General features: G+C 36.7%; 1 protein-coding gene across 1 annotated transcript in view; it reads left to right on the top strand.

Annotated features, from left to right (window-relative positions):
* Positions 1-26269, top strand: part of l(3)mbn (lethal (3) malignant blood neoplasm) — a 41486-nt gene that overhangs the window by 5859 nt on the left and 9358 nt on the right. Inside the window, exon 3 of the mRNA XM_073979930.1 lies at positions 22883-23020. Coding sequence (XP_073836031.1) covers positions 22883-23020 — 138 coding nt within the window. The remainder of the gene's footprint in view (positions 1-22882; positions 23021-26269) is intronic.

Here is a 26269-nt window from a genome sequence, read left to right as displayed (position 1 = left end):
CTACCATGATTATTTCGAGTAGTTACAAACGGAATGACAAACTTAATATATCCCCCATCTTATGGTTGAGGATATAAAAACCCAATGAGAAATTAATATTGTAATCAAGGCGAATTTAGAAAGGTGATACCAAGGCGAATTTAACAAGGTGATACAATAGGCGTATTCAGGCCGTCATTTTTTGCGCGAAATATCCCCAAAATGTTGAAGAACACGGTAAAATATTCTTCGATAAGGTTAAATAAAGATGCTGTAAACACAAATTCTTGATAGAAGTGAAATAAATGTTAATTATTTTCTATTAAAAATATGTTTTAACAGCAAATGAAGACATCAGTTGGCATTATGGTATCACCTTCTTTCTTGCACCATGGGTGATACAAAAAAGGCGAATTCTGGCCGTAGTCTTAATTTGCTGTCAAAAGTTTTTGCGCGATGAAACCGCAAAAAAACGAAGAAAACTATAAAATATTCTTCGCGAAGCTTAAATAAAGATGTTGTACACAGATATTCTTTACAGAAATTAACTATTTATACCCTACACCACAATGTGGAAATTTGTTTTGGTAAAAAGTCATGTAACACCGCGAAATATTCGTCGGAGACACCCAATGTGGTATACCAATCTTCATATCTCGACGAGATAAAGCGATTTTGAGATGTGTGTCTGTCCGTCCGTCTGTCCATTATAAATTGTAAACACGCTCCAGGCCGCAATTATGGACCGATCGTCACGAAATTTTGTATGGAGGTCGGGTTCAGGCCAGAATAGATCTCTATTCTTATTGGTGATGATCGAGAAATATTTAGCGGGTGAAATGGACTAAAAACAAAATTGTTATCCGATTTTGTAGCGGCTCTGAATGTCGCAATTATAGTCCGATCACCTTGAAATTTTAAATAATGTAAGATTATATGACAAAGAAGAAGCTTGCAAATTGAGATGGTGATCGGATGATGTTTAGAGGGTTAAATGGACCACAACTTTTGTGTGAAAATTGTGAAAATTTTTAATATACCGGTAATATCTTTATTCCAGGACCACACGTTCCGCCCACATAAATAATATTTGGAAGGACAACTCTTTACCTTTCAATTAATGCCAATTATGTTGATTTATGTGGTCAGATAACAGAGTCACAGCCTAATATATCCAGTGCTTTGCTTGTAATGCAATCAAAAGCATACTAGAGGTCGCAATTATAGATCAATAGTCACGAAATGTTGTACGAGGTAGGGGTTAAGGTCGAAGAAGATGCCTACAATTTTTGATTATTATCTGATATTATTTAGCGGGTGCAATGGACCATTACTTTTGTATGCTAAATAAAAACATTTTATTTTTGGTCCATATTTGAATCCCTGGAGGCCATATACAGGCAAAGTCGCCTATATATGAAAAATTAACTACCGATCTTTCCTCTGATGAAAATTGCAATAATATATGTGCTTGGTAACGGACGTACTACCTAAGATATAATGAGTTTTGTGAAGAGAACCACATCTTCCTCCCATGCTACAAATTGTCTCTATCATGACAGACAAATTCCCAGTTCTTACAAATTACGTGGAACCCTATCATATTACCTGTCCAATTGTCCAAAATTTAAAGATGTAGCAGAAATTGATAAACAACCCCAATTTTCAAATTTAAGAATATTTCTTAAAATGTACTGTATATAATTGTCCCACAAACATCCCATCAGGGACAAGGGAGCCTTCTCTCATATAAATGAGAGCACCCCGATTAATATCAGCTCAATGATATGTAGACAGCGGATTTTTATGCAACACCTATTTTTGTAAAATTTGCATATTTTGGGCTTCTAATTAAATTCCAATCGAAATATATCACATATGCAAAAATATGCGAAATGTATAAATTATGCATATGCAAATATTATTTTTGCATACTGAAAATTTCTGTATTTCACATATTTTCGTATGCTACATATACTCGTATTTCAATAATATCTTCTAAAATGTTTATGTGTACATTTTTCTGTTTGAAATTCACATCAGACAAGTCAATAAAATAGAGAAATCTGTAACCAGAGCCACAGTCTTCAAAATGTCGAAAATGGGGAGCTTTCGTTGTATGGGAGCTATATACCGACAAATTTCAGATGGAAAATTTAATACCCCCAATGAAGACTTAATACCAAATTCTAGCCAATTCGGAGGGATATTGAGACCATAACCTTCAAAGTACAGAAAATCGGTAGGTTCTGGTTATGGGAGCTATATGAAGACGTGGACATATAACGACAAATTTCAAGTGGAAAGTTTTTTACCTCCAACGAAGACTGAATACAAAATGTCAGACATTTCAGTTTGATATTGAGGCCACAACCTTCAAAATACCGGATATCGGCAGGTACGGTTCTATGGGAGCTATATGAAGACCTGGACCTGTACCGATAAATTTCCGCCAATTCGATGGGATATTTAGGATACAAAGTCTTACATATGGTGTAGCAAATATGTCAAAATATGCAAAAAATTAGGTCCCGACTAAATGTCCGTTCTAAAATTACTTATTGGTGCCACCATGGTACAATTGTTTGCACACCCGCCTTGCACGCTGAAGGTCGGGCGTTCGATTCCCAGCCAACAAACATCAATTTTCCAACGATGGCCAAATACCCCTCAGTAAAGTTGGCCACATTTTCAGAGTATTTCAACCATGTACAACTTCTCTACAGGTGGTGTTTTAAGACATGCCTTTCGGACTCGGCGATAAACATTAGGCCCCATACTATGGCTGTAATATGAATCGTGTTGCACGCCCTGTCCCTTCTGTGATGTTTGTGGAACAATTATTATATTGTTATTTAAACCTAATGTGATAAGGTTGCAGACTCTAAAAATTTATTTCTTACAATGAGCTTATTTGTCCAAAAGAAACTTTGATTTGCTGAAAGCTAACTCGCAGGGTAGTGGTGTAGGGTATCGTATGGTCGGCCGCAAGATCATGGTAAATTTTGATTGATTTCGAGCGAAATCACGCAACTATGCCGAATGTAAACCAAACACTAGAGTTTAAAACCATTATTTCAATGAGACATAATTCTTTACCCTAAAGACAGAGGGTATACTAAAGGCTAGAATAAAATTGTAATTTTTCCCCATTGTTCAAACATCATATTTTAATATTAACTGAGCTAATCGCGACAGCATTATATTAAAATCTACTTTTTAGTTATTAAGCATATCATTGGTCATAAAACTCCTCCTAATAGAAAATGTTGTGCAACAAAATGATCATCAGAACCTGTGCTTGTCAATGAAACTTCAGCACTAGTTGATGTTGTTGTTGTAAATCATGTTGATATTTAAAATTTGATCAACTTAGAACAAAGTCTGCATTATATCGCCAGCGGCAAGACTCTCGAGTGCTTCAATATAAATCACATCTTCTTTAGCATCTTCTCTACCCCTGCTTCTGATCTCTGCTGACCATTTAGATTCATCTTCTAATAAAAATAATAAGATTTTATTTCATTAATTTATCTTCGGCGCTAACACCTGTACAAACATTACTAAATGCCAATTAAATTCTAAGTGGATGGATGAATATCTTTTCGATTCTATTAACGGAAATGTCACTAATTCATGTTTTGCCAATTACGTGTCTATTATGTAATCGTTCGATGTCTTATGTTGGACCACCATAAATGTTTGAATATCAATTACAATTGAATGCAATTCATGCATTTCAATGCAATTTTTGATGACTCGATTTGTAGAATTTTGAATGCAATGAGAAGAAAATTAGCGGCATTTATTTTTAGCGTTGTTTCGTATTTAGCTTATATTATTAATGTTAATTAGCATTGTATTTTTATTATGAAAAGTTGTCATATATCAAAAAATATGCAATATGTTAGCCATGGCAGTAGTGGCAGTAAGTTTTAGTGAAATCTGGATTCTAAAACTAATTAGCAACATGACACTTAGCTAATACACTGTTTAAACGTACATTTATGGCACCTATGTTATTAGCAGTAATTAAAAACTTTTCCTATCTCTCATACTGACGTAGAACTGATCTAACAGTATTTGACTACTGTCCAACAAAATGTTTAATCATAAGTGCAAGTGCTTCCGGACTACTTATTTTTACGTGAAGAATCGGTTTATGGTGCAAAAAATTATGATGAATAATTTTTGTAACCGAGCCGATGGATTACCAGCCGAGCTGTTTAAAACCGGAGGCGACGCGCTGATAAGGTGTATGCATCAGCTAGTTAGCACCATCTGGCAGGAAGAACGCGTATCCGACGATTGGAACCTGAGCATCCTATGTCCCGTCCACAAGAAAGGAGATAAGACTGTATGCTCCAACTATAGGGGCATAAGTCTTCTCCCTATTGCCTATAAGATAGTGTCAGGGATATTGTGCGAACGACTAAAGCCAATGGTCAACGAAATAATTGGACCATACCAATGTGGCTTTAGACCTGGCAAGTCCACCATTGACCAGATATTTACCCTGCGGCAAATCCTAGAGAAGACCCAAGAGATGCAGATCGACACATTTTACCTTTTTGTCGATTATAAAGCAGCATTCGACAGTCCCTTCCGATCAAAGGTATTCCACGCAATGTCTGAATTTGGTATCCCCGCAAAGCTCATCCGGCATTGTAAGATGACTTTAACTGATACTAGGTCCTCAGTTAAAATTGGAAAGAACCTCTCCGAAGAATTTTGTACCAAAAGAGGTTTCAGACAAGGAGACAGCCTTTCGTGTGACCTACACTATGCAACACTGAAAATGCAAACAACTTCTAGTATTAATTTTTTGAAAGTACATATTTAGACTACAAAAACCCTAGTTGGGTTTTGTCCTGTCAGATCCAGTTCGGATTTTATGGCCTCATCTAAACCGGGCTAAATCTACACTTTTTTGCATTTATCAGGCCTTTATCTCAGAAACGAATAGGAATTTGGCCTTGCTGTATTTTGTAGATCTAAACTAGTAGAATTTATCCTTTGAACATACCACATAAGAAAAATTCCATATAGGGCATCAAAATCTATAAAATATAGAAAATTTTACATAATTGCTGAAATTCTGGTCACTATCGGCTAAACTATTGGGAGTTGAACCAAGTAACCTTTTGCAAAAATCTTCCAAACAAAGTACTCAACAATTCTTTAGAACATTCTGAAACTCTAAAATGCTTACTTCATGTTGTTTCAGCGGTATTTTGCATCATATCTTTTACAACAAGTATTTTAAACACAGTTCACACCAACAGTTTATTCTCGCATTTCGGATTTTACTACATTATTGACATTTTTATTAAATCGTCGTTGAGAAATGTACTGAAAACAACGGGATAGAGGCATTTTACAACAATGACATGTTCTGAAGAGTTGTGTATTACATTCCAGGGAATATTTTTCCAAAAGGAAATATTCAGAAAAAATTAACGGTTTTGGAGATACGGTGCGAAATGTATAAAAATTGTGGTATTTTTGCATATATTTTGAAATTTGAGGCAATAAATGTAGTTTTTCGAGTTAATTATTTCTCCAAATATTGTTTTCTTGTCCTTATCTACAAATTTGCTTCAGAGGCCAGAAGAAGATTCGCATTGGTTTCAAAGATATAGCCCCGAATTTCTTTAAAAACTCAATATTTAACCATGTTTAGATGGGGCCATAAAATCCGAGCTGGATCTGACACAACAAAACCCAACTAGGGTTTCTTGGCGTTTGGGTCTGTACTTTCAAAAAATCTTCAGTTCGAATTGTTTGCACAAGATCACCTTAAAAATGTTGCACAGTGCTATTCAACATTTTGCTGGAAAAGGTAATACGAGATGCAAATGTCAAAAGAAATGGCACAATTTACACCAATAGCCACATGTTACTTGCCTATGCTGATGACATAGACATCATGGGACGATCAGTAAAGGAAGTAACTGATACCTTTAGGAAGGTCGAAGCAGAATCTGCGAAAGTGGGTCTGGCGGTAAACGGCGAAAAGACCAAATTGATGGTGTCGACGCGCAAAGCGTCCATAGAGCTCGGACCAACTGTGGAAGTTGGTACCTACAATTTTGAGGTAGTTAAAGACTTCGTCTACCTCGGCACTGCCATAAACACAACAAACAACATCAGTTGTGAAATAAGAAGAAGAATTGTATTGGCCAACAGATGCTACTATGGTCTAAGTAAGCAATTTAAAAACAAAGCCACATCTCGTCAAACAAAAATAACACTATACAAAACGCTGATACTACCCGTGCTAATGTATGGCTCCGAAGCATGGGTACTTGCGCAAGCAGATAAGGCAGTGCTTGGTGTGTTTGAGAGGAAAATTCTTCGAAAGATCTACGGGCCGATTTGCGTTGACGGTGAATATCGACGTCGTATGAACAACGGGCTATATAAGCTTTACAAAGACATGCATATAGTTAAACGTATCGAGATGCAACGATTGCGTTGGCTAGGCCATATCATGAGAATGAGCGATGATGAACCCGTTAAAAAGGCGTATGAATACATGCCACATGGCGGTGCACGCAGAATCGGCAGGGCTAAGCTTCGATGGAGCATACAAGTGGATGAAGAAATGAAAAGGCGCGGTATTCCAAAAAGTTAAGCGAAAAACAGAGAGGAATGGAGATCTTTTCTTAGTTCGGTCTATGGAACAAATGTTCTGTAATGGGCCAACTAAGTAAGTAAGTAATTTTTGTAACAATGACCACAAAGACTACGCAGAAGTATTAAAATTTTGCGCAGGAGCTATTTGGACCATTATGTCAGGAAGCACTTACTTTCCCATGAAAAAAATATCGTTATAATCTGAAACACATGGACTACCTGCGATGAAAAATTCAAGACAATCGTAGAACGACGAATATCAGGCACTCTTTTCGAAAGTTATTGGTCCAACCATCCACAATAGAGTTTTAAGAGTATTTGAGACATTATGTAAGGTAATCATAATAACAAAGTTTACCTCCGATGAAAATATCAAAACAATCCTCGGACAACCCTAAAAACTGCATCGGACAAAATTTGGAGTCCGACCAGTGTTGCCGAATTTGACGATTTATCGCCATTTTGACGATTTTTTAGCAAAGATGAAAAATGACGATTTGACGATTTTGTGGTCTAAAATTACGATTTTAAAATGCAAAATTTCATCATTAAAACGGCATTTTGATCATTTTTTCACAGATACTGTCGGACAGCGGAGAAGACTAAATATATGACTAAACCCCGTCAAAAATGGATTTAAATCAATAAATCCCTCACCAGAACATTACCATTTTCGGCTGTGGCAAATTCTTTCAGAGTAATATTGCACCCATTTTCTGAGTATTTCAGCCATGAAAACCTTCTCTACAAGGGTGTCGTAAGACATGCCGTTCGGATAAAAGTAGGTCCCATATCATTGAGCTTATATAAGAGCAGTCTCCCTTGTCCCTTCGGGATGTTGAGGGGATACATGTCTCATAGTAGCATTTTTGCTGTAATCTGATTGGTTTTGACAATTCTTCATAAGTTATTATCATTTTTGCGTTCTGATACTATGAAATTTGTATTGAAAGCAATTAACGATTGTGTTCCCATAAACAAAAACTCGTTATGGTTTTCAAATTTATAGTAGATTCTTGCAGGTTCGGGAACAGACCATATGTTGTAATAAGTGGGCTGGAGTAGAAGATAGGCTACGCCGGTAATTGTTTGCAAGGAGGAAATGTTCTGACCTCGCGAAAACTGATTTTGTTTAGATCTATATTTATTGGTTTGGTTTCCTTTAAAAATAGTGAAAGTGGCAAAAATAGCAATAGTTGTGGACAGTTCTCATATAAATTTTATGGTATCTGAAAAAGCTTTTCGAGTAAAAAGTGGTAAAACGTGAAGATTGTTGCAGATTTATGGCTGTCGCGGAATATCTACTCTGAAGAGTATCAACGACATAACAATTTGCTAAAAACATTTATATTAAATGACCAACAATCCTAGTTTAGAACATATTGACGATTTTTCACATTTAATTGACAATTTGACTACACCCCTGACTACGTCGTCAGTTCTTCGACGTCTTTAGCTCGTTGACTACTGAACCAGTGAGCAGTCCATGAGTAAAAAATTAATGAACATATTTTACGCAATCTTCATGCATCTCTTCTAAATGAAGTAATGGGAGACATGAGTGAGATGAAAGAGAAACCGCATCTAAGACAACATAGAGTTAATCTGCGTTTGTTCGAGCTTTCCCATCTTTCACATTGAGCGCAGATAACTTAATTTCTACACATGTATTCTTTGGTCCTCAAGAGGTCAGATATTCAAATTGTGCTGACAAAGTACTCCTTCATCCGAGCAGCTTCCTTGTATATAGCGTTGTGAATTCCTGACTAACATGGAATTGGGATCTCAATGCCCTCAGCGCAAAGCTGGTGGCACACTATTGCTGATTTGTGGGACGACAGTTTTGACAACTTCAGCGCAAATTTACCTGTCTTTCCGGTATACACTACCATCTTCTAGAATTGGGTTGGAGGCATATTCGTCCTCTTTTTAAGTATTAGATATCAAAAGAGTGAACAATGCTCTATCCATATCTAGACCACGCTTTCTGCATTTAGAAAAAATACGTTACTCGTTCATCAGTTTGATCATTTACTCATTTGTAGAATTTTCAGACTTAATTATGGCTACTTATACATCTCGATTTTTCACACTCTAACTTATTATACCCTCCACCATAGTATGGGGAGTATATTAAATTTACTTTTCGGTTTGTAACGGATTGAAATAATCATTTGTGACCTTATAAAGTATATATATTCTCGATCAGGATAAAATTCTGAGTCAATTCGTAATCACTCTACTCTCCACAATAATTGAGCTAGAAAGCAATAATTTTGCACCCGAGTGTTTTTTACATAAGCAGGTCAAATTCAAATATGGGCTATATCATTTTAATATGTATTTTTAAGATTTTATCTGAATTTTTGACGGAACTAGCTGTATTTTGACATTTATGGTTTCCAGTGGTTACAAAACTCATCCACCAAAAATTGTCAAATATGTACGTCCATGTTTTGGTTCAGTGGATCCACCCATTGGCCAAAAATAAAAAATGAGTGTCAAAATTTTGGTACAACATCTGGCAACTCTGACAGCTATGACATGGAGCTGTTTAATAATATATTAGTTTTTGTTTCATTCGAACGCGATCTTCTTAAGAATAGCTTCAAAAGTCGGAACATTTGACTAATATTTTTTGTTGTGAGTACAACCTATATTTTAATTGCAAGTATTTTTTTTTTTTTGTTTTGTAATATTTGGTATTGAGGTAATAGCTTAATTTTCATTAAAAAATAGTGCTTTAGCGTGTTGTGGAATTCTAGTTAGCTGCATATTTTCTTAGTGTATTTTGTAATGCCCATTCGATCATATACTTAAGTTTGACTAAGGTTTTAGTCACGATGCCCACCTCGGGAATAATTAAACACATTTGTTCGGTTAATGCATTGTTTACGTTTCCACTCACACTAGCGCAAGTTATAATCTGCAAATTTGTGATTTTGGCCATCACATCTAGTGCCAGACTACAAATGGCGGGTCGCTGACTAAAGCTGCCCTAGAATAGGGTTTCTATGGATATATTAGCGTATAACTCTGTTATCTGACCACGTACATTAAAATAATTGGCATCACTGGCAAGATGAAGAAATCTTCTTCCAAATTTGTCTTATGTTGGCGGTACGTGCTTTCCAGCAAGAACGCTATAAGATCTATATTAAAAATTTTACCAATTTTCAGACAAAAATTTTGATTTTTAATCCATAAATTGGTGGGATTTTATGTTGTTTTGGAGATTGTTTTGTTTCCCCTAGCCTATTTAGCATAAAACAATTCTTACCGTATATCCCCTCCAGAGGGATAGCACGACACTCTTGGTCATACCTTGGCCATACTCTTTTTTTTTCATGGAGTGGGCAATACTTTGTCATTGTGCTAATATATTATCGAAATGAGGGAAGTTGTTGCCGATTCCGAAACTACAATGTACATATATGAGAAAATCAAAAAAGTATCAGTCGGCTTTGCCGACAGAGATATACCCTCAGCATGTGTATATTGAAACAATTTTTTTCCAAAAAACCCATGTATTTAGGGAGTTTTAAAAATGTTGGGCGTTTGAACTGACAAAAATGTTTATAAGTATTTAATATCAAAAGTTTTGCGGAGGAGATACTAAAAAGAATGGATCTCCAGCCACTACATATAGTACCATATGGGTTTTGTAGAACTTCAGGGATGTTTGCTCAAGAAGTATGAACTTGCCCCTAAAACAACTTTTACCATCGAAATTGAAGCAGCAATGCAAGTTGCTTCAACAAAAATCAAAGTGATTCGAAAGCAGGTCTTAAAGTGAACATGTATCCGAAATTTTGAGTGGGAGGTACCGGATGGAGTGGACAAATATAGTCCATATTTGAACTTGTTCTATATCTGGTAGATATATTAGGATGTGTAAAGTATGGACCAATTCGGCCACTCTCTTCAAGAGTTATCCTACGCACAATTTTTCCGAACATTTTTGAACTTTTGTGGGGGGAGGTACCTGAAGGAGTGGACCGATATGGCTTATCTTCGAACTTAAACTATGTTTGGACAAAATATTACTAAGGCCAAACTTTGGACCGAATCGGCAGACCTGTTCGAGAGTTATTTTGCCCTCCAACCTCCTCACACGGTGTCATAGGGGTTTTTTGCAACTTTCAGGCTATTTTCTCAGGAAGTATGGACTTGCCCCTGATGAAACTTATACCGTCGTATGGAGGGCAGTGAATACAAGTTGCTAAAGCAAAAATCAAAGCGATTCGAGAGATGTTCCTAAACTGAACTTTTCCAAAATTTTGTGTGGGAGGTACCTGACGGAGTGGACCGATTGAGTCCATATTAAAACCTGATCTAAGTCTGGTACACGCTCCACGATGGGCAAAGTATGGACCAAATCGGTTACACCCTTCAAGAGTTATCGTGCGTACAAATTTTCCGAACATTTTCGAACTTTTGTGGGGGAGGTACCGGAAGGAGTGGACCGATATAGCTCATCTTCGAACTTAAACTAAGTTTGGACAAAATATTACGAAAGCCAAAATTTGAACCGAATCGGTTCATCCCTTCGAGAGTTATCGTGCGCTCCAGCCAGCCAGACAGACAGACAGACGGACGGACATTGCTCAATCGACTCCAAATTGTCTGAAACACATTTCGTCCAAACATACTTGGGGTCTAAAACCATTATTTCGATGAGGCACATTTTGCCCGTATAAAAGTGTGTATACCCTTCATAGCCTAAAGGCTGAGGGTATAAAAACCAAAGAAAAACGTCGGAGGGATTTTTAAATAAATCGAGTTCAAAGATCACTTTTGTGGGGTTTTTATGTTTCTGGATTTTGTTTGAAAACCTCACGTTCAATCGGAATTGTACTAACGGAAATTTTGTAGCTGTGAAAATTCTCTACAAGATTGGCTTTTATGATTCTCTCCTAGAGTTGACCATTTTCGAGATATAGAAGTTCAGGTCCCATTTTTGGATTTTTCACGATTTTGCATGGAAACGGCATGTCCTATCAAAATAGGACTAGAGAACATTTTGTAGCTGTTAAAATTCTGTGCAAGATTGATCTTTATAATTTTTTTCCTAAGCGTTAGCATTTTTGAGATATAGAAATTCGAATTGGGACAATGCACTGACTCCATCGCCAGCTTATAAAACAATGTCATGACTACCATTTTCAGGAAGCATGCAAAAGAATTAGTATATTATCCTAATTGGAACTTTCATATCTCGGAAATGGTAAGACCAAGGAACTAATCATAAAGGTCAATCTTTTCAATTTTCAGCCACGACATTTTCTCTAAACCCATTTCGATAGAAATTGACGTTTTTAAAAATAGTTAAGCGGTTACCTCTACTTATCACTTTCAAAAAAATCGAAAAATATTTTATCCGCTTATTTCGAAGTACATGTAGTATGTCGCAAAAATTTCAAGTCGATCGGAGCAAAATTGACTGAGACATGAGGATTGGAAGGCAACAATTTATTGTGATTGGTATGTATCATGGAAGCTTAAAACGCGTGTTTCTCAAAATAAAATTTTAAGTCGGTGCCAACGACAGCTTGAAAACGAATTGATTGATCTTCATAGGGTTTAGTGAGCTTATTAAATACATAAAAAGCTTGTCCTTAATCGAGACAGATTTTTTTAAATGTTTTGCCCGTTTTTTTACAAAAACCGTAAATTTTTTCGGTAAAATCATGGCATCGTAAAATTTTGAATATATTATGTCAAAACTTTCTTTGTTTTGTTGGGGATATTACAACAAAAATTATTTTTTATAAAGGCATTTGACTTTTCATATTCGATCAGCTGGTGTGATACCACTACCTGGGTAATTGTACCATGGTTAAAATCGAAATTTTGGTTTTGACAGTTCGCAATTTTTTTAATAGATGTTTTAAAATTCTTGTTCTGTTTTCTGTTCTTATTAGGTTCTAAAAACGACCACAAAAATAAGTGTAGGTCGGTCCATTCTTTTTCGAGCTATCGTAGGCACCGCAAAACGCTTTTACAAAAAAGGGTTTCGCAAGTAGCCATTTACCACAAGACTATGCAATATTTTTCAACAACAACAATTCAAAAAGTAGTATAAAATGTGTTCCTTCAGATGAAAGAAAGAACTACTTAAAAATATTGATAGTTTCATAGAACAAATTCATGATAAATGATTTTTTTTTGGTCGTCACCGCTAGGGATAATCCCTTAAGGCGCACCGTGCCATATGTCTATACGATAGTTCCTCGCTCATGATGGTTAATACTTTTTTTATCAGTTTTACGTTTTCGACATTATGAGAAAATTAAAAATTACCCAAAAAGTTCTCAAGTGTCGCTTAAATAAATCAAATTAATTAGCTGCTATGGTAATATAATTCAGCTATTTCTATTCATAGTAATCAGTTAATTTGGCTTAAACCTGTATTGAATGCAATTAATTATAATTTTAAACACTGTTTGGTTTCCAAGTGAATTAATTTCTGATATATCTTAGTCCATTGCTTACATTTTTTTGTCTACAAATCTATAAGCAAGACCTGATTTATATTAATTTTCTCGTTTAGAGTTAAGCTTGATGATCGAAATTCTTTGCAATTGAAAACGGAAAGCCAAGGAGTGGAACCCACACAGCCACCAAATTATGTGACCGTTTACACTGTAAGTTGGGCAGCTCTTCAGACATATCGACTGTGGAATGGCTTCTCTGCCCTAGAACTTTTGGGTTTTCAAATGCAAATGTGTTTTTATACAATAACTCTAAACGAGAAAATTAATAGAAATCATTAAAAAATGATCTTAGCCCTAACAGGCAAAATTAAAAAAAGACCAAAATCGGTAACATTAAAACGCAAAATTATGAATAAAAAGTTCAAATAAAAGTTTTGAACACTGTTGCTGTCGGTAGAACTTTGCGACTACTTTTCATTGGTCGTTAACTTACCGAACAATATCGTTAATAACAGAAATTATAATTATATAAATTTTACCGATTTTTGTCGGTAACTCAAAAAATGATTTAGAGAATCGCACTACTGATTTAATTCGACAGCAATAATATTACCAAGATGATTACCACAATTAAGGTGATGGTTAAGAAAACTATTTTTGCTTTTTCCCCTCCTTCTTCTACAAGGCGCAGTTACTAAGTGACAGAAACTACTTGCAAATAGCAGGTTTGTCTGGATAGACCAGAGAATTGGTGATGCTCATTGATTTAGCCATTATATAACCATACATTTCACAGGATATATATGGGAAATTTCCATTTTATATTTTGTTTAAACATCAAATGATATTAATATAACCTGAATTTAACGATACATAAATTTAAAGAATTATACAACCATTTTATACCCATTAAATGTGTATTTTATAGCAAATTCACAGCTCTTATATTCACGCCACTTTATCTGAACATAAACATTTATTTTAAGTTAATTCTTGTTAAGCTGCCGAGTCTCAGTATATTTTGAAAACAATGATTAGCATAAATCACACCCACAACAATATATTATCATTTGATGTTGATTTGACTGGTTTATCTAGTTCACAATTGTTTCCATTAATTTAATCTTTTGTTATGAATAGGATCTGCGCAGCTTCTATTTGTGTAATTAATTTTTATTGCTCGACAATTGTCACAGGTCTTGACTAATTGGGTTATTAATTCGTAACAAGTAAACAAAGAAAGTTCGAAGAGTAGGCATCTGTTTTGAATTTTTTTTGTTATATTCTTAACGATAAGACATTAACAATTGTTGCAGAATTGTGCCAGTATTTAAATTTAAATACGAATATTCTAATTTTATACATTCAGAGCTTGTACTCTGTTTTTTTTTTTTTTTTTTTTTTTTTTTGTATCCAACACAATTTTGAATGGTTTTGATCTGTGATATTTTACGTCCCCATTTCCATTTGTATACCCTCTGTCTTTAGGCTAAAGAGGGTATATACACTTTGACACGACCAAAAATGAACCTCATTGAAATAATTGGTTTAGACTCCAAGTCGGTTTGGACGTAATCTGAAAATATATAGTCGATCCACACGGTGCTCTTGAAGCAACTTTAAATGTTAGGTGCTTACACCTGAGAAGTTTTTGCGGATTCTGAAACTACAATGTTCATAGATGAGAAAAATCAAAAAACAAAAAAAAAAAAATTGCCGGAGCGCTTTTAAATAAATCGCGAAACAAGTTGACATTTTTAGGGGTTTTTTAGGTTTTCACGATTTTGGGAAAAAAAGAAAATATTGTAGCTATGAAAATTCTCTACATGATTGACCCTTATGATAATTTCGTAGGTTTTACAGTCAATGCATTGTTCCAATTTGAACTTCTTTATCTCAATAACGGTAAAACCTAACATAAGGGTCAATATTGTAGAGAATTTTCATAGCTACAACATCTTCTATAGTCCCATTTCAATATGACTTGCGGTTTCCAAGCAAAATCTTGAAAACCTAAAAAAGCTCTAAAAATGTCAACTTGAATTTTTCGGGGCCAAATTCATACTTCCTGAGATAATGGCGTAAAAATGGCAAATCCGCAAGATAAGTCTGGCAGGGAGTTTTTGATTGGTCCAAAATTTGCACATAGTATTATTTAATTTATTCATGGACTATATCGGTCCAGTCCTTCGGTACCTCCCAGTTAAGGACTCGCCTCGGTTCGTTTTAAATTATTGGCAACATGTTGTGTTTGCGGCCCCAGTTAAAACGGTACATTTTTTTCCGAATCCCTACTTCCTAAGAAATTGGCCCAAAAACTGAAAAGCCCCATATAATTCCAACTAGCACTATTTTTTAGGGAAAACACTTCGGCTGCCTGGAGCGCACAATAACTCTCGCGGGTCCCTTAACGACAGTACAACTTTTTGGGGGACAAGTTTATACTTCCTGAGATAACGACTCAAATGCTTTAAAAAGCAATGAATAAAATGACTGGTGAGCATGATAACTTTTCCCCAAACGTACATCAATGTTCAGGAGGGTCTGTATTAGACAAACTCGGGTATCACATTCAAAAAGTTCAAAATTTTTCGTGGACAAGTCATCTTTCAAGCTTCAATTGCCCGAACGCCCTCAAAAATTCACGATGACCAATAAAAATTTAACCATGATGTGATCTCAAAATATGTTTAGATGCTAAAGTGGCGAGCAAAACAAAAATATTTTTTACGAAGGCCAAGAAGAAACATATGTATAACCGTTGTCCTGCTAAAAGTCCGTAGCTAAAAGTCTGACAATGCAATGAGGCAAATAGAGTTCGCAGCGGCAAAAACATGGTAGTTAGCAGCCCCAGATTTAAGCATCTCGACATTCATAAGGTCACCTAACTGTAAATAAACCAAAAAACAAAGAATCAAATTGATCACGTTGTGATAGATGGAAGACATTCATCAATTGTGTTGGATGTTGGAGCAAACACCCGGTTAAACGTAGCAAATAAAGTACGAACAGACACAACACGGAAGTTTGACATCTGTTAACTGCAATCACAACAGATAGCCTAGCATATTCCACTCAACTGGCCCAAGTGCTTAAGCACACCTCGTTCCGATAACATAACAACATCTTTGCAACTTATTGCTCACTCCATGCAAACAGTCGCAAAATCTATACTTGTATTACCAAATATCTCCATAGTATTACAGGACTGCCGCTCTGTTACCGAAAATAATAATGCGGTATATAGGGCCTCTACAATCAGTAGCAACGCGTAGCGCACGAGAGAGGTATCGTGAGGATTGAAGAAATGAGAAATCTCTTTTTCACAGGAAAAAAAGAGAAATGAAAAAGTGGGAGTGACGTCCAAAAATTCTACCAAAAGTGGAAAAATAAACAGATGGCTTTGGTACAGGCACATCCTTCTGTAGAGACCAGCATTCTGAGACATTAGAAGATGCTATTAAGTGTGTACCGTCCAGCTAAGATGAGGTGAAGATAGCAATTAACCTGCTGAAGAATAATAAGGCAGCAGGAGCCGACGGCTTACCAACCGAGCTGTTAAAAACCACAGACTACACGTTGATAAGGTGTATGCATCAGCCAATTAGCACCATCTGACAGAACGAAAGCATAACCGACGTCTGTAACCTAAGCTTCCTGTGTCACACAGGCTGTGTGCTTTCCACAAGAAAGGAGATAAGACTACGTTCTCAAACTATAGGGGCATAAATCTACTACCCATTGCATATAAGGGTGTCTCTGGAATGTTGTGTTAACAACTAAAGTCTGTGATCACTGAAATAATTGACCATATTAATGCGACTTTGACCTGGAAAATCCATCATTGACCAAATATTTACACTGCGGCAAATTCCGGAAAATAAAATAGAGATGCAGGTTGATTATAAAGCAGCATTCGAGAGTCCTAAGAACAAAGAGACGCAGATCCATTATAAATCAGCCCCATACGTTCACATGTAATCTTTCTAAGATGTTACAATTTCTTCAGTTAAAATAGTAAAGAACCTCTCCAAACGGTTTAGTACCAAAAGAGGTTTCAGACAAGGAAACAAGTTTTCGTGTGACCTATTCAACATTCTGCTTTAAAAGGTTATACGAGATGTAAACGTAAAAAAGAAATAGCACAATATACACCAATGGACACATATTATTGGGTTATGCCGACGATATGGACATCATGGGTCTATCAGAATATAAGTGGACGTTACATTTGAAATCGCCAAAAAAGAATCTGGAAAGTGAAAATGGACACATATTAATGGGCTATGACGACAACATTGACAACATGGGTCGATCAGAAAATAAGTGGACATTACATTTGAAATCGTCGAAAGAGAATCTGGTAAAGTGGGTCTGGCTATAAACAGCCAACAAGTTGATGGTATCGACGTGTCCACACAACTCTGACCAAAGAATCTCAAAATTATAGTTGCCCACCAACTTCCAACTATAATTTTGAGATACTTAAAGACTACCTCGGTACCGCCACAAACACAACAAACACCATCAGCTCAGAAATAACAAAAATAATCGGACAACAGATACTATTTTGGTTTAAGTATACAGTTTTAAAAAAGACAAATAGAGAGGAATGGAAATAATTTCTTAGTTGGGCTTACATGATAAATATTCTGTAGATGGCCAACTAAGTACGTAAGTAAGAATGCTTGTCGACCGAGGGACAAAATATTTCCCTCTCAACTTTAGCATTAATATCTTCCAGAACGGTTAAAAAAGTATCAGTCGGCTATGCCAACAGAGATATACCATCAGCATGTGTGAATTTAAACACTTCTCTCCCGAAAAATGTACATATGTATATAGGGGGTTTTCAGAATTTTGGGCGTATGAACTTGCCACAAAAATATGTACAAATGAGAAACTTTAATTTTTCTTGTGGATTATTTTTATTTGGTCTTTTAATTTTTTACATCAAGTCGAGAATATGATATCAGATAAATGACCGCCGCCACAGTTTATTGTCATTTGAGCCCTTTTTATGGCATTTTACATCACTTTGGCCAAAACTTCCGGCGATAGGTCCTAACATTCTTGGCGGATATTGTCTTTAAGAGCTGAAAGAGTCTGAGGCTTGTTGACATAAACCCGCGACTTCAAAAAGCCCCACAAAATGAAGTCTGGAGCGCCTCATCACTCATGATTATTTTTAATGAAAAATCATCGTCCTCTTGGTGGTGATTAGGGATGGATTGACCGTATGTTAGACGCGATTGGCGGTCAGCGTTTAACAGCTGATGCACCGTCTGGACTTTGTACGGAAACACCTTCAAATATCGTACCAAAATTCGCTGTAAAGACCGTCAACTGATACCAATTTGCGTGGCACGTCGTCTGGTCTATGTCGAAGGCGCTTCCGTGACATCCTCGGCTACAGCAGCAATATTCTCTGCAGAACGGATACTCCGGGGTCTGCCATGCCTGGCAGCATCTTGTGTTGTGCCAGTCTCTTCGAAGCGAGCGGCTAAACGTCTGCGACAAAATTCACGTTGTGCCAAAGTCACCGACCGATTATTGATCAAATAAATAGTCACCAATATTCCGCGTTCTGGAGCAGTGTAGCGTAACATTGTTTATCAACGTGTATTTCGCATGTGTTTACAACAGAAATGTCAAAACAGAACTGACATTAGGGGCCAATCGCAAAAATTATAGCATTTTCTGATAGGAGGATTACTTTTGCGTCACCTTGTATTTGAAATAAAGCTCAAAAGTACCTAAAGGAATAGACAATAGTCCATTTTGGAAGTGGGTCTTTGGACCATTATATAAGGAAACATGGACTTGCCCACGAAAAACATCATATCGCTGTAATCAGGGCTACCAAGAGTACCTTCGGTAAAAATTTCCAAAGGATCCTCGAACAGACCCTTAACCGCACTCCAACAAAAATGTGAAACATTTGTGTGGATTGTACCCCAAGTTGCCGATAAGGAACACTTTTAGACATAAACTAAGTTTGGACACAATATTTCGATATCCAAAGTCTGGACCAAATCGGTTACTCCGTTTATGAGTTATCACACGTGCTATTTTAGGGAATATTTTCGAACTCTTGTGGGGGAGGGACTGGAAGATTTGGACCTATAAGCACCACCTTCGAATTTTATCCAATATTCGAAGAAATGTTATGATATGCGAAGTGTGACCAACGTAGTATTCGTTCGAGAGTTGTCGTGCAAACCAGCCACTACACATCGCTGGTTTTACTGCTTTGAGTTCATTTTCTCAGGCAGTAAAAACTTGCCTCTGAAAAAACTTGTACCGTCGTAATGGAGTTATTAAAGCAAAAATCAAATAATCTGCACTTTTCCGAAATTTTGTGTGGGAGGTACCAGAAGGAGTGGACCGGTACCCGAAGGAGAGAGTTGTCGTGCGCATAATTTTTGTGAAAAATATTTAACTTTTGAGGGGATGGTACACAAGGTGTGAACCGATATGGCCCATCTTTGAACTTAAACCAAGTTTAAACAAAATATTACTAAAGCCAAATTTTGGACCAAATCGTTTAATCCCTTCGAGACGGAGGGACATTGCTAAATCGACCCCAAATTGTCTGAAACGGATTTTGTCCAAACATACTTGGGGTCTAAAACCATTATTTCAATGCGGCACATTTTATCCGCATGAAAGTGTATGTACCCTCCCTCGTTAGCATAAATGCTGAGGATAAAACAATCTTAGTGTCATGGCTACTGCAGCTTTTACCATTCTTATAGGCAAATATTAGCTAACTACCTTAAACGGGTGACACCACGGGGATCGGAGAGATCAATGTTCATTTGAGATGAAGATGGACCAAGACTACCAACGAATATAAAAAATAAAAAAAAATAAATAAAAAATTAAAATTTTTTCCTAACACTCATATACAAATTCAATTCACACTTCCTTATCTCAAAAATGGTAAGCCCTACGAAGATATCATGAAGGTCAATCTTGTGAAGAATTTTCATTGCTACAACACTTTCTTTAGTCCTATTTCGATAGGAAAACAGACAAATGTCAACTTTGACCGCGATATATTTAAAAAACGATCTGGGGATTTTTTTTATTTTTCTCAGCTATGAAAATAGTTTCCAGGGGTAAGCAGCTTCCATTTAAAGTTGGTTCAGGCGCACCGTGATAATTAAATGGGAAACGGTATGGAAAAACACGTATTTTACCCATGTAATTTTAATAAATTTAAAAAAGTTTTTAACGGACGGAACTGGACTGGTACAAAAGTATATAAGGGCTGAAAGAGGATATTTTAGGGCATCTTTCTGTGAATACCAAACCTTGTTCCATACTGTTCCCAAAAGTTCAACTCCACTAAAGATGGAATTTCACTAAAATTTGGTACCTGAGGAAAAATAAAACGCTACGGTAATTTGTGTAAACGCTACGGTAATTTCACAAAGCGTTTCTTAAAGACAGCTTATCTAACAAAAATAGAATAAATGAAAAAAAAAACAAAAAAAAGAATAAACCCCAGCAAAAATCCTCATTACAAACCTCCTTTCCCACCCATTATTTTAACAAGGGCATGTCGCGCGAAATATCTGGTTATTTTGTTACCACTGAAATAAGTAGTCAGAATCTACTCAGTATCTACTTATTTCAGTGGTTACCATCTACATATTTCAGTGGTTCACGAGTTTGCTTAGAAACCGCAAGTCCTATCAAAACTGGACTAAAGATAACATTGTAGCTATGAAAATTCTCTACAAGATTGACTTTTATGGTATTCTCGACGGTTATACCGTTTTTGAGATATAGAAGTTCAAATTGGGACAATTCAAATTCAATCCAATTCTGTATCGCCCCTTTATAAAACAATGTCATGACTGCAAATTCCCAACTTAAACTCATATATCTAAAAAAATGTTACAACTTAGGATAGGTTACTTAAGACAGTCTTGTAGAGAATTTTCACAGCTTTAAGATTTTCTCAGGTCGCATATCGATAAGACTTTCCGTATTCAAGCAAAATTGCGAAACCCTAACAAAAAAACCTAAAAATGTAAACTGTGCTTCTTTATCTCAAAAATGATACAGGCTGGGAACAAATGATAAACGTCAACCCTCTAGAGAATTTTCAATGCTACAACATTCTCTTTAGCTCCATTTCGATTGGACTTGCGGTTGTCTAGCAAAATCGTGAAAACCTAAAAAACACCTAAAAATGTGAATTTTCCCGCGATTTATTTAAAAATCCCTACAGCGATTTTTTCTTGTTTTTGGATTTTTTTCATCTATGAACACTGCTGTTTCAGAATTCACAAAAACTTTCCTTGTGTAAGCGGTTTTCATCAAAAGTCAGTTAAGGCGCACCTTTCATGACATTGTTTTATAAGGGGGCGATACAGAATTGAATTGAATTTGAATTGTCCCAATTTGAACTTCTATATCTCAAAAATGCTAAAAACTACGAAAATACCGTAAAGGTCGATCTTGTAGAGAATTTTCATAGCTACAACATTTTCTTCAGTACCATTTTGATAGGACTTCCGGTTTCTAAACAAAATCGTGAAAACCTAAACAACCCCTAAAAATGTCAACTTAAATCGCGATTTATTTAAAAAGCGCTACGGCTATTTTTTTTTTTTTTTTGTTTTTTGATTTTTCTCATCTATGAACATTGTAGTTTCAGTATCCGCAAAAACTTCCGAGGTGTAAGCACCTTCCATTTAAAATTGTTTCAAGAGCACCGTGCAATATATTGTTTCCGGCAAATTGCTATTTCTTTCTCCGGAAATTTACAGAAAATATTTATTTTCCGAAATGGGGAAAAATGAGCGTTTTTAGGAGCACGCCACGCCCAAACCTTCCAATATTTTAACCTAATTTTTGGTTTCCTTAGCTTCAGTATAGAAATTAACAATCGGTGACGATAACAAATTGGCGATTTCTGAACCATTGTGCCCCGTGCATCTACATTTCGATATTCAGTTCTTCTACTTTCGAAATTCTGCATTGTATTTCGTACTACAAATTTTCACAATAGTCATAGTTATAAACAAACTCAATAATCATAATGATCTTATTATGATTTTAGTGATTTTTATGATATTGTGATTATTCTGCTACCGTTAGAAAAATTATTCAAATATACAATACTATTAATAGTTCAAAAATATATGTGTGATGGTTGTGAAACACGTACGTACATTATTTATGAATATAATTTAATTAAGAAAATGATTATATACTACATATTATGTTTAGTTTTATGATTATTATGGATGCATAATTCGAAAATGATTATGCTTAAAAAATTAAATGTCAATCGAAATTATAACAAAAAAAAACGCTGGTTTCTGTATTATATTTGCTTTAGTTGTATCCAAACACGAATCTTTATAAACGACTATTCCACTTAAGTTGTCAAAATCCTCTAATATTCATAAATAACGGCCATAGAAAATCAAATAAAGTTTTTATAATCATAAGAACTAGAAATGCGCTCGCTACACCGGTACATATATACAAACATATTTATGTGCAGAGCTGTATAGCATGTTGTCCATGCCAGAACATATCACCTAATTTAAACCTTAAACAATAACCATTTCTATGGCAATTAGAGACAGTTCGAAAATTGAAGCAGGTCCATCTGGTTTAGTTTAAATTTATCCAAACCATAGAATACTTTATGTAGTTTTGAATATCTAATATAAATGTTATGAAATTTATCGTTTATTTGTTTTAACATTCATAATGGAGCATGTGTGAGCGTGTTGATTTTCATAAATTATTTTATTTATTGATGGTTGTTGTTGTTGTCTTCTTCCATTCTTTTGCAGATGAGAAAGGCATTGTTATGGGTGAATTTGGTTTCATAACTGCCGATGGCATTTACCATGTGACCGTCTATGCCACAGATGAACAGGGCAGATTTCGTATATTGGCCATGAAGAGTTATCCCTATGAATCGCCACCAAGTAAGTACACTGAAGAATGAAAACAATTCTTTGAAGCGTCCTATTTATTTACACGTACAAAGTTAAATACGTTAAATGTAACGAACATGTGGCTATCTTCATTTATACCTTCAGCTTTACGGTTTACTCTAATACACGACCATAAGTATGCAAAATTAAAATGAAGACCAACAGCGTTTAAAATAATTTGTGGTCGACGGACTAAGGGTACATTTAAGGGTTTTAGTTTTGTTCGAGGATCATTTTGGATTTTTATCAAATATAGTCCTTGTAGTCTGGCAACGATATAATGTTCTCGCGTTCAAGTGCATGCTTCCTAACATAATGGTCCCAAAGCTGTTAAAACATCTTACGGTGATCAACTAAAATGGCTAGTCAGCAGGTCAAATCCCAAGTCCACTAACTAAGTGGGTCCATTCTTTCAGTTATCTTTTCAAAAAATATAATTCTTACTGTGCTTTTATCACCCATAAGAACGTTAAAAACTTGGGTTTGGGCGACGGGTTAGTAACCCTCCGCTAGAAAAAACGAAAGAAAAGAAACAAAAACCCTCTTAAGTTAACGAACCCCGCAAACGTTTTAAGGACCATGATCTGCGAATCTGCACCTTGAATGTTCGCACTCTTTATAGGGAAGGTGCAGTTTACGCATTGGCAGATGTACTTGAAAAGTACAAGGCCGATACTACTGCCATACAGGAAATACGATGGAACGGGAAAGGCATCACAACAACACCTAAAGGTGACGCACTGTAATATAGCTGCCATGACGTAAAGCATGGGTTTGGTTGCGGATTTGTAGTTAGTCGGAGACTAAAACATCTGGTATCCAGCTTCACCCCAGTGAATGAAAGACTTGCTGCAATTCGAATAAAAGCTCCCTCTGAAGAAAAGAACGAACAGACCAAAGATATATTTTACGAGCGCTTAGCAGAAACATATGACCGTTGCCCTGCCCGTGACAATTATTCTAGGCGATTTTTATGCCAGAATTGGAAAGGAGAATATCTTTGGGCCAACAGTCGGGAATTTCAGTCTCCACAGTGAAACATCTGACAATGCCATTGTCAGACTGATAGACTTTGCAGCTGCAAAAAACATGGTAGTTAGCAGTACCAGATTTAATCATCTTGATATTCATAAGGGCACCTGGCTCTCTCCAGATCAAAGAACAAGCAAGATGGAAGACATTCATCGAGCTTGTTGGATGTACGATCGTTCCGAGGCGCAAACATTGATTCGGACCACTGCCTTGTTGCAGCAAAGGTACGTACCCGTCTAAACGTCGCAAATAAAGCACGAACAGACACAACGCGGAAGTTGGACATCGATAGGCTGCAAACACAACAGATAGCCACAGCACTCCTTGTCCCGATAACATAGCAACACAATGGCAAAATATTGCCCACTCCATGCAAACAGCCGCAAAATCCATACTTGGATGCCAGAGACCTCCACAAAGGAATTCATGGTATGAGCAGGAGTGTCGTGCTGCTACCGAAGAGAAAAATGCGGCATATAGGGCTGCTTTACAACCAGTAGCAACGCGTAGCGCATGAGAGAGGTATCGGGAGAAAAGGAGAGAGGAGAAACGTCTTTTCCGCAGGAAAAAGAGAGAAATGGAAAAGCGGGAGTGTAAAAAATCGAGATGTACAGGAGCCAGAATGAAGTACGAAAATTCTACCAAAAAATGAAACATCAAACAGATGGCTTCGGTACAGGCACATCCTCCTGCAGAGACCAGCAAGGTAATCTGGTAAAAGATACAGATAGCGTGCTCAGGATATGGAAGGAACATTTCTCCAATCTGCTGGTATCCAATAGCAGCGAAGACGACGAAGATACCACAGACCCAATCACAGAAGATGGTATTGAATGTATACCGCCCAGCCAAGTTGAGGTAAAGACAGCAATAAATCGGCTGAAGAATAATAAGGCAGCAGGAGCCGATGGCCTACCAGCCGAGCTGTTTAAAAGCGGAGGCGACACGCTGATAAGGTGTATTCATCAGCTAGTTAGCACCATCTGGCAGGAAGAACGAGTACCCGACGATTGGAACCTGAGTATCCTGTGCCCCGTCCACAAGAAGGGAGATAAAACTGTATGCTCTAACTATAGGGGCATAAGTCTACTTGCTATTGTCTACAAGATCGTGTCAGGGATATTGTCCGAACGACTAAAGCCTATGATCAACGAGATAATTGGACGATGCCAATGTGGTCCACCATTGACAAGATATTTACCCTGCGGTAAATCCTGCAATCCCCAAGAGATGCAGATCGACATCGAAGCTCATCCGGCTTTGTAAAATGACTTTAACTGACACGAGGTCCTCAGTTAAAATAGGAAAGAACCCCTCCGAAGAGTTTTGTACCAAAAGAGGTTTCAGACAAGGATCTCTTCAACATCCTGCTGGAAATGGTTATACGAGAGGCAAACGTCAAAAGAAGTGGCACAATCTACACCAATAGCCACATGTAACTTGCTTATGCTAATGATATAGACATCATGGGACGATCAGTAATAGAAGTAACCGATACCTTTATGAAGGTCGAAGGAGAATCTGCTAAAGTGGTTCTGGCGGTAAACGGTGAGAAGACTAAGTTAATGGTGTCGACGCGCAATGCGTCCATTGCGGTGTGTTTGAGAGAAAATTTCTTCGAAAGATCTACGGACCAATCTGCGTTGACGGCGATTATCAACTTTGCATGAACCACGAGCTGTATCTGCTATACAACGACATCAATATAGGTAAACGTATCGAGATGCAGCGATTGCGTTGTGTAGGCCATATCATAATAATGAGCGAAGATAAACCCGCTAAAAAGGCGTATAAATACGAACCGCTTGGCGGTGCACGCAGAATTGACAGGACAAAGAATAGATGGCGCAAACAAGTGGATGAAGAGATGAAAAGGCGCGGTATTCCAGAGTGCGAAGCAACAAATAGAGGGAAATGGAAATCTTTTCTTAGTTCGCCCAATGGAACAAATGTTTTTTAAGGGGCCAGTTAAGTAAGTAGGTAGTCATTATCACAAGGACAACATGCAACCCCACGGCGGCCGTGAGATGCAATAGATCCCGGGAGTGGCTGCATCTCAGGTGTTACTCTGGACTCGTCCATGTGACAGCTTCCCGTGAGTCGTCATCATCAGAATTCGAAACGCCCCCGCCGTTCCCTCTACAGCACCCGCACACGCAGCACTTAACACCAGTCATTGCTGTTCCAATCCCTGCAAATGCAAAGGAC

Source organism: Musca autumnalis, unplaced genomic scaffold (genome assembly GCF_047663935.1).
Source record: "Musca autumnalis isolate F117 unplaced genomic scaffold, ASM4766393v1 scaffold_4, whole genome shotgun sequence".
NCBI lineage: Eukaryota > Metazoa > Arthropoda > Insecta > Diptera > Muscidae > Musca > Musca autumnalis.
The sequence above is the reverse complement of the archived record's forward strand: the minus strand, read 5'-3'. Positions and strand labels throughout refer to the sequence as shown.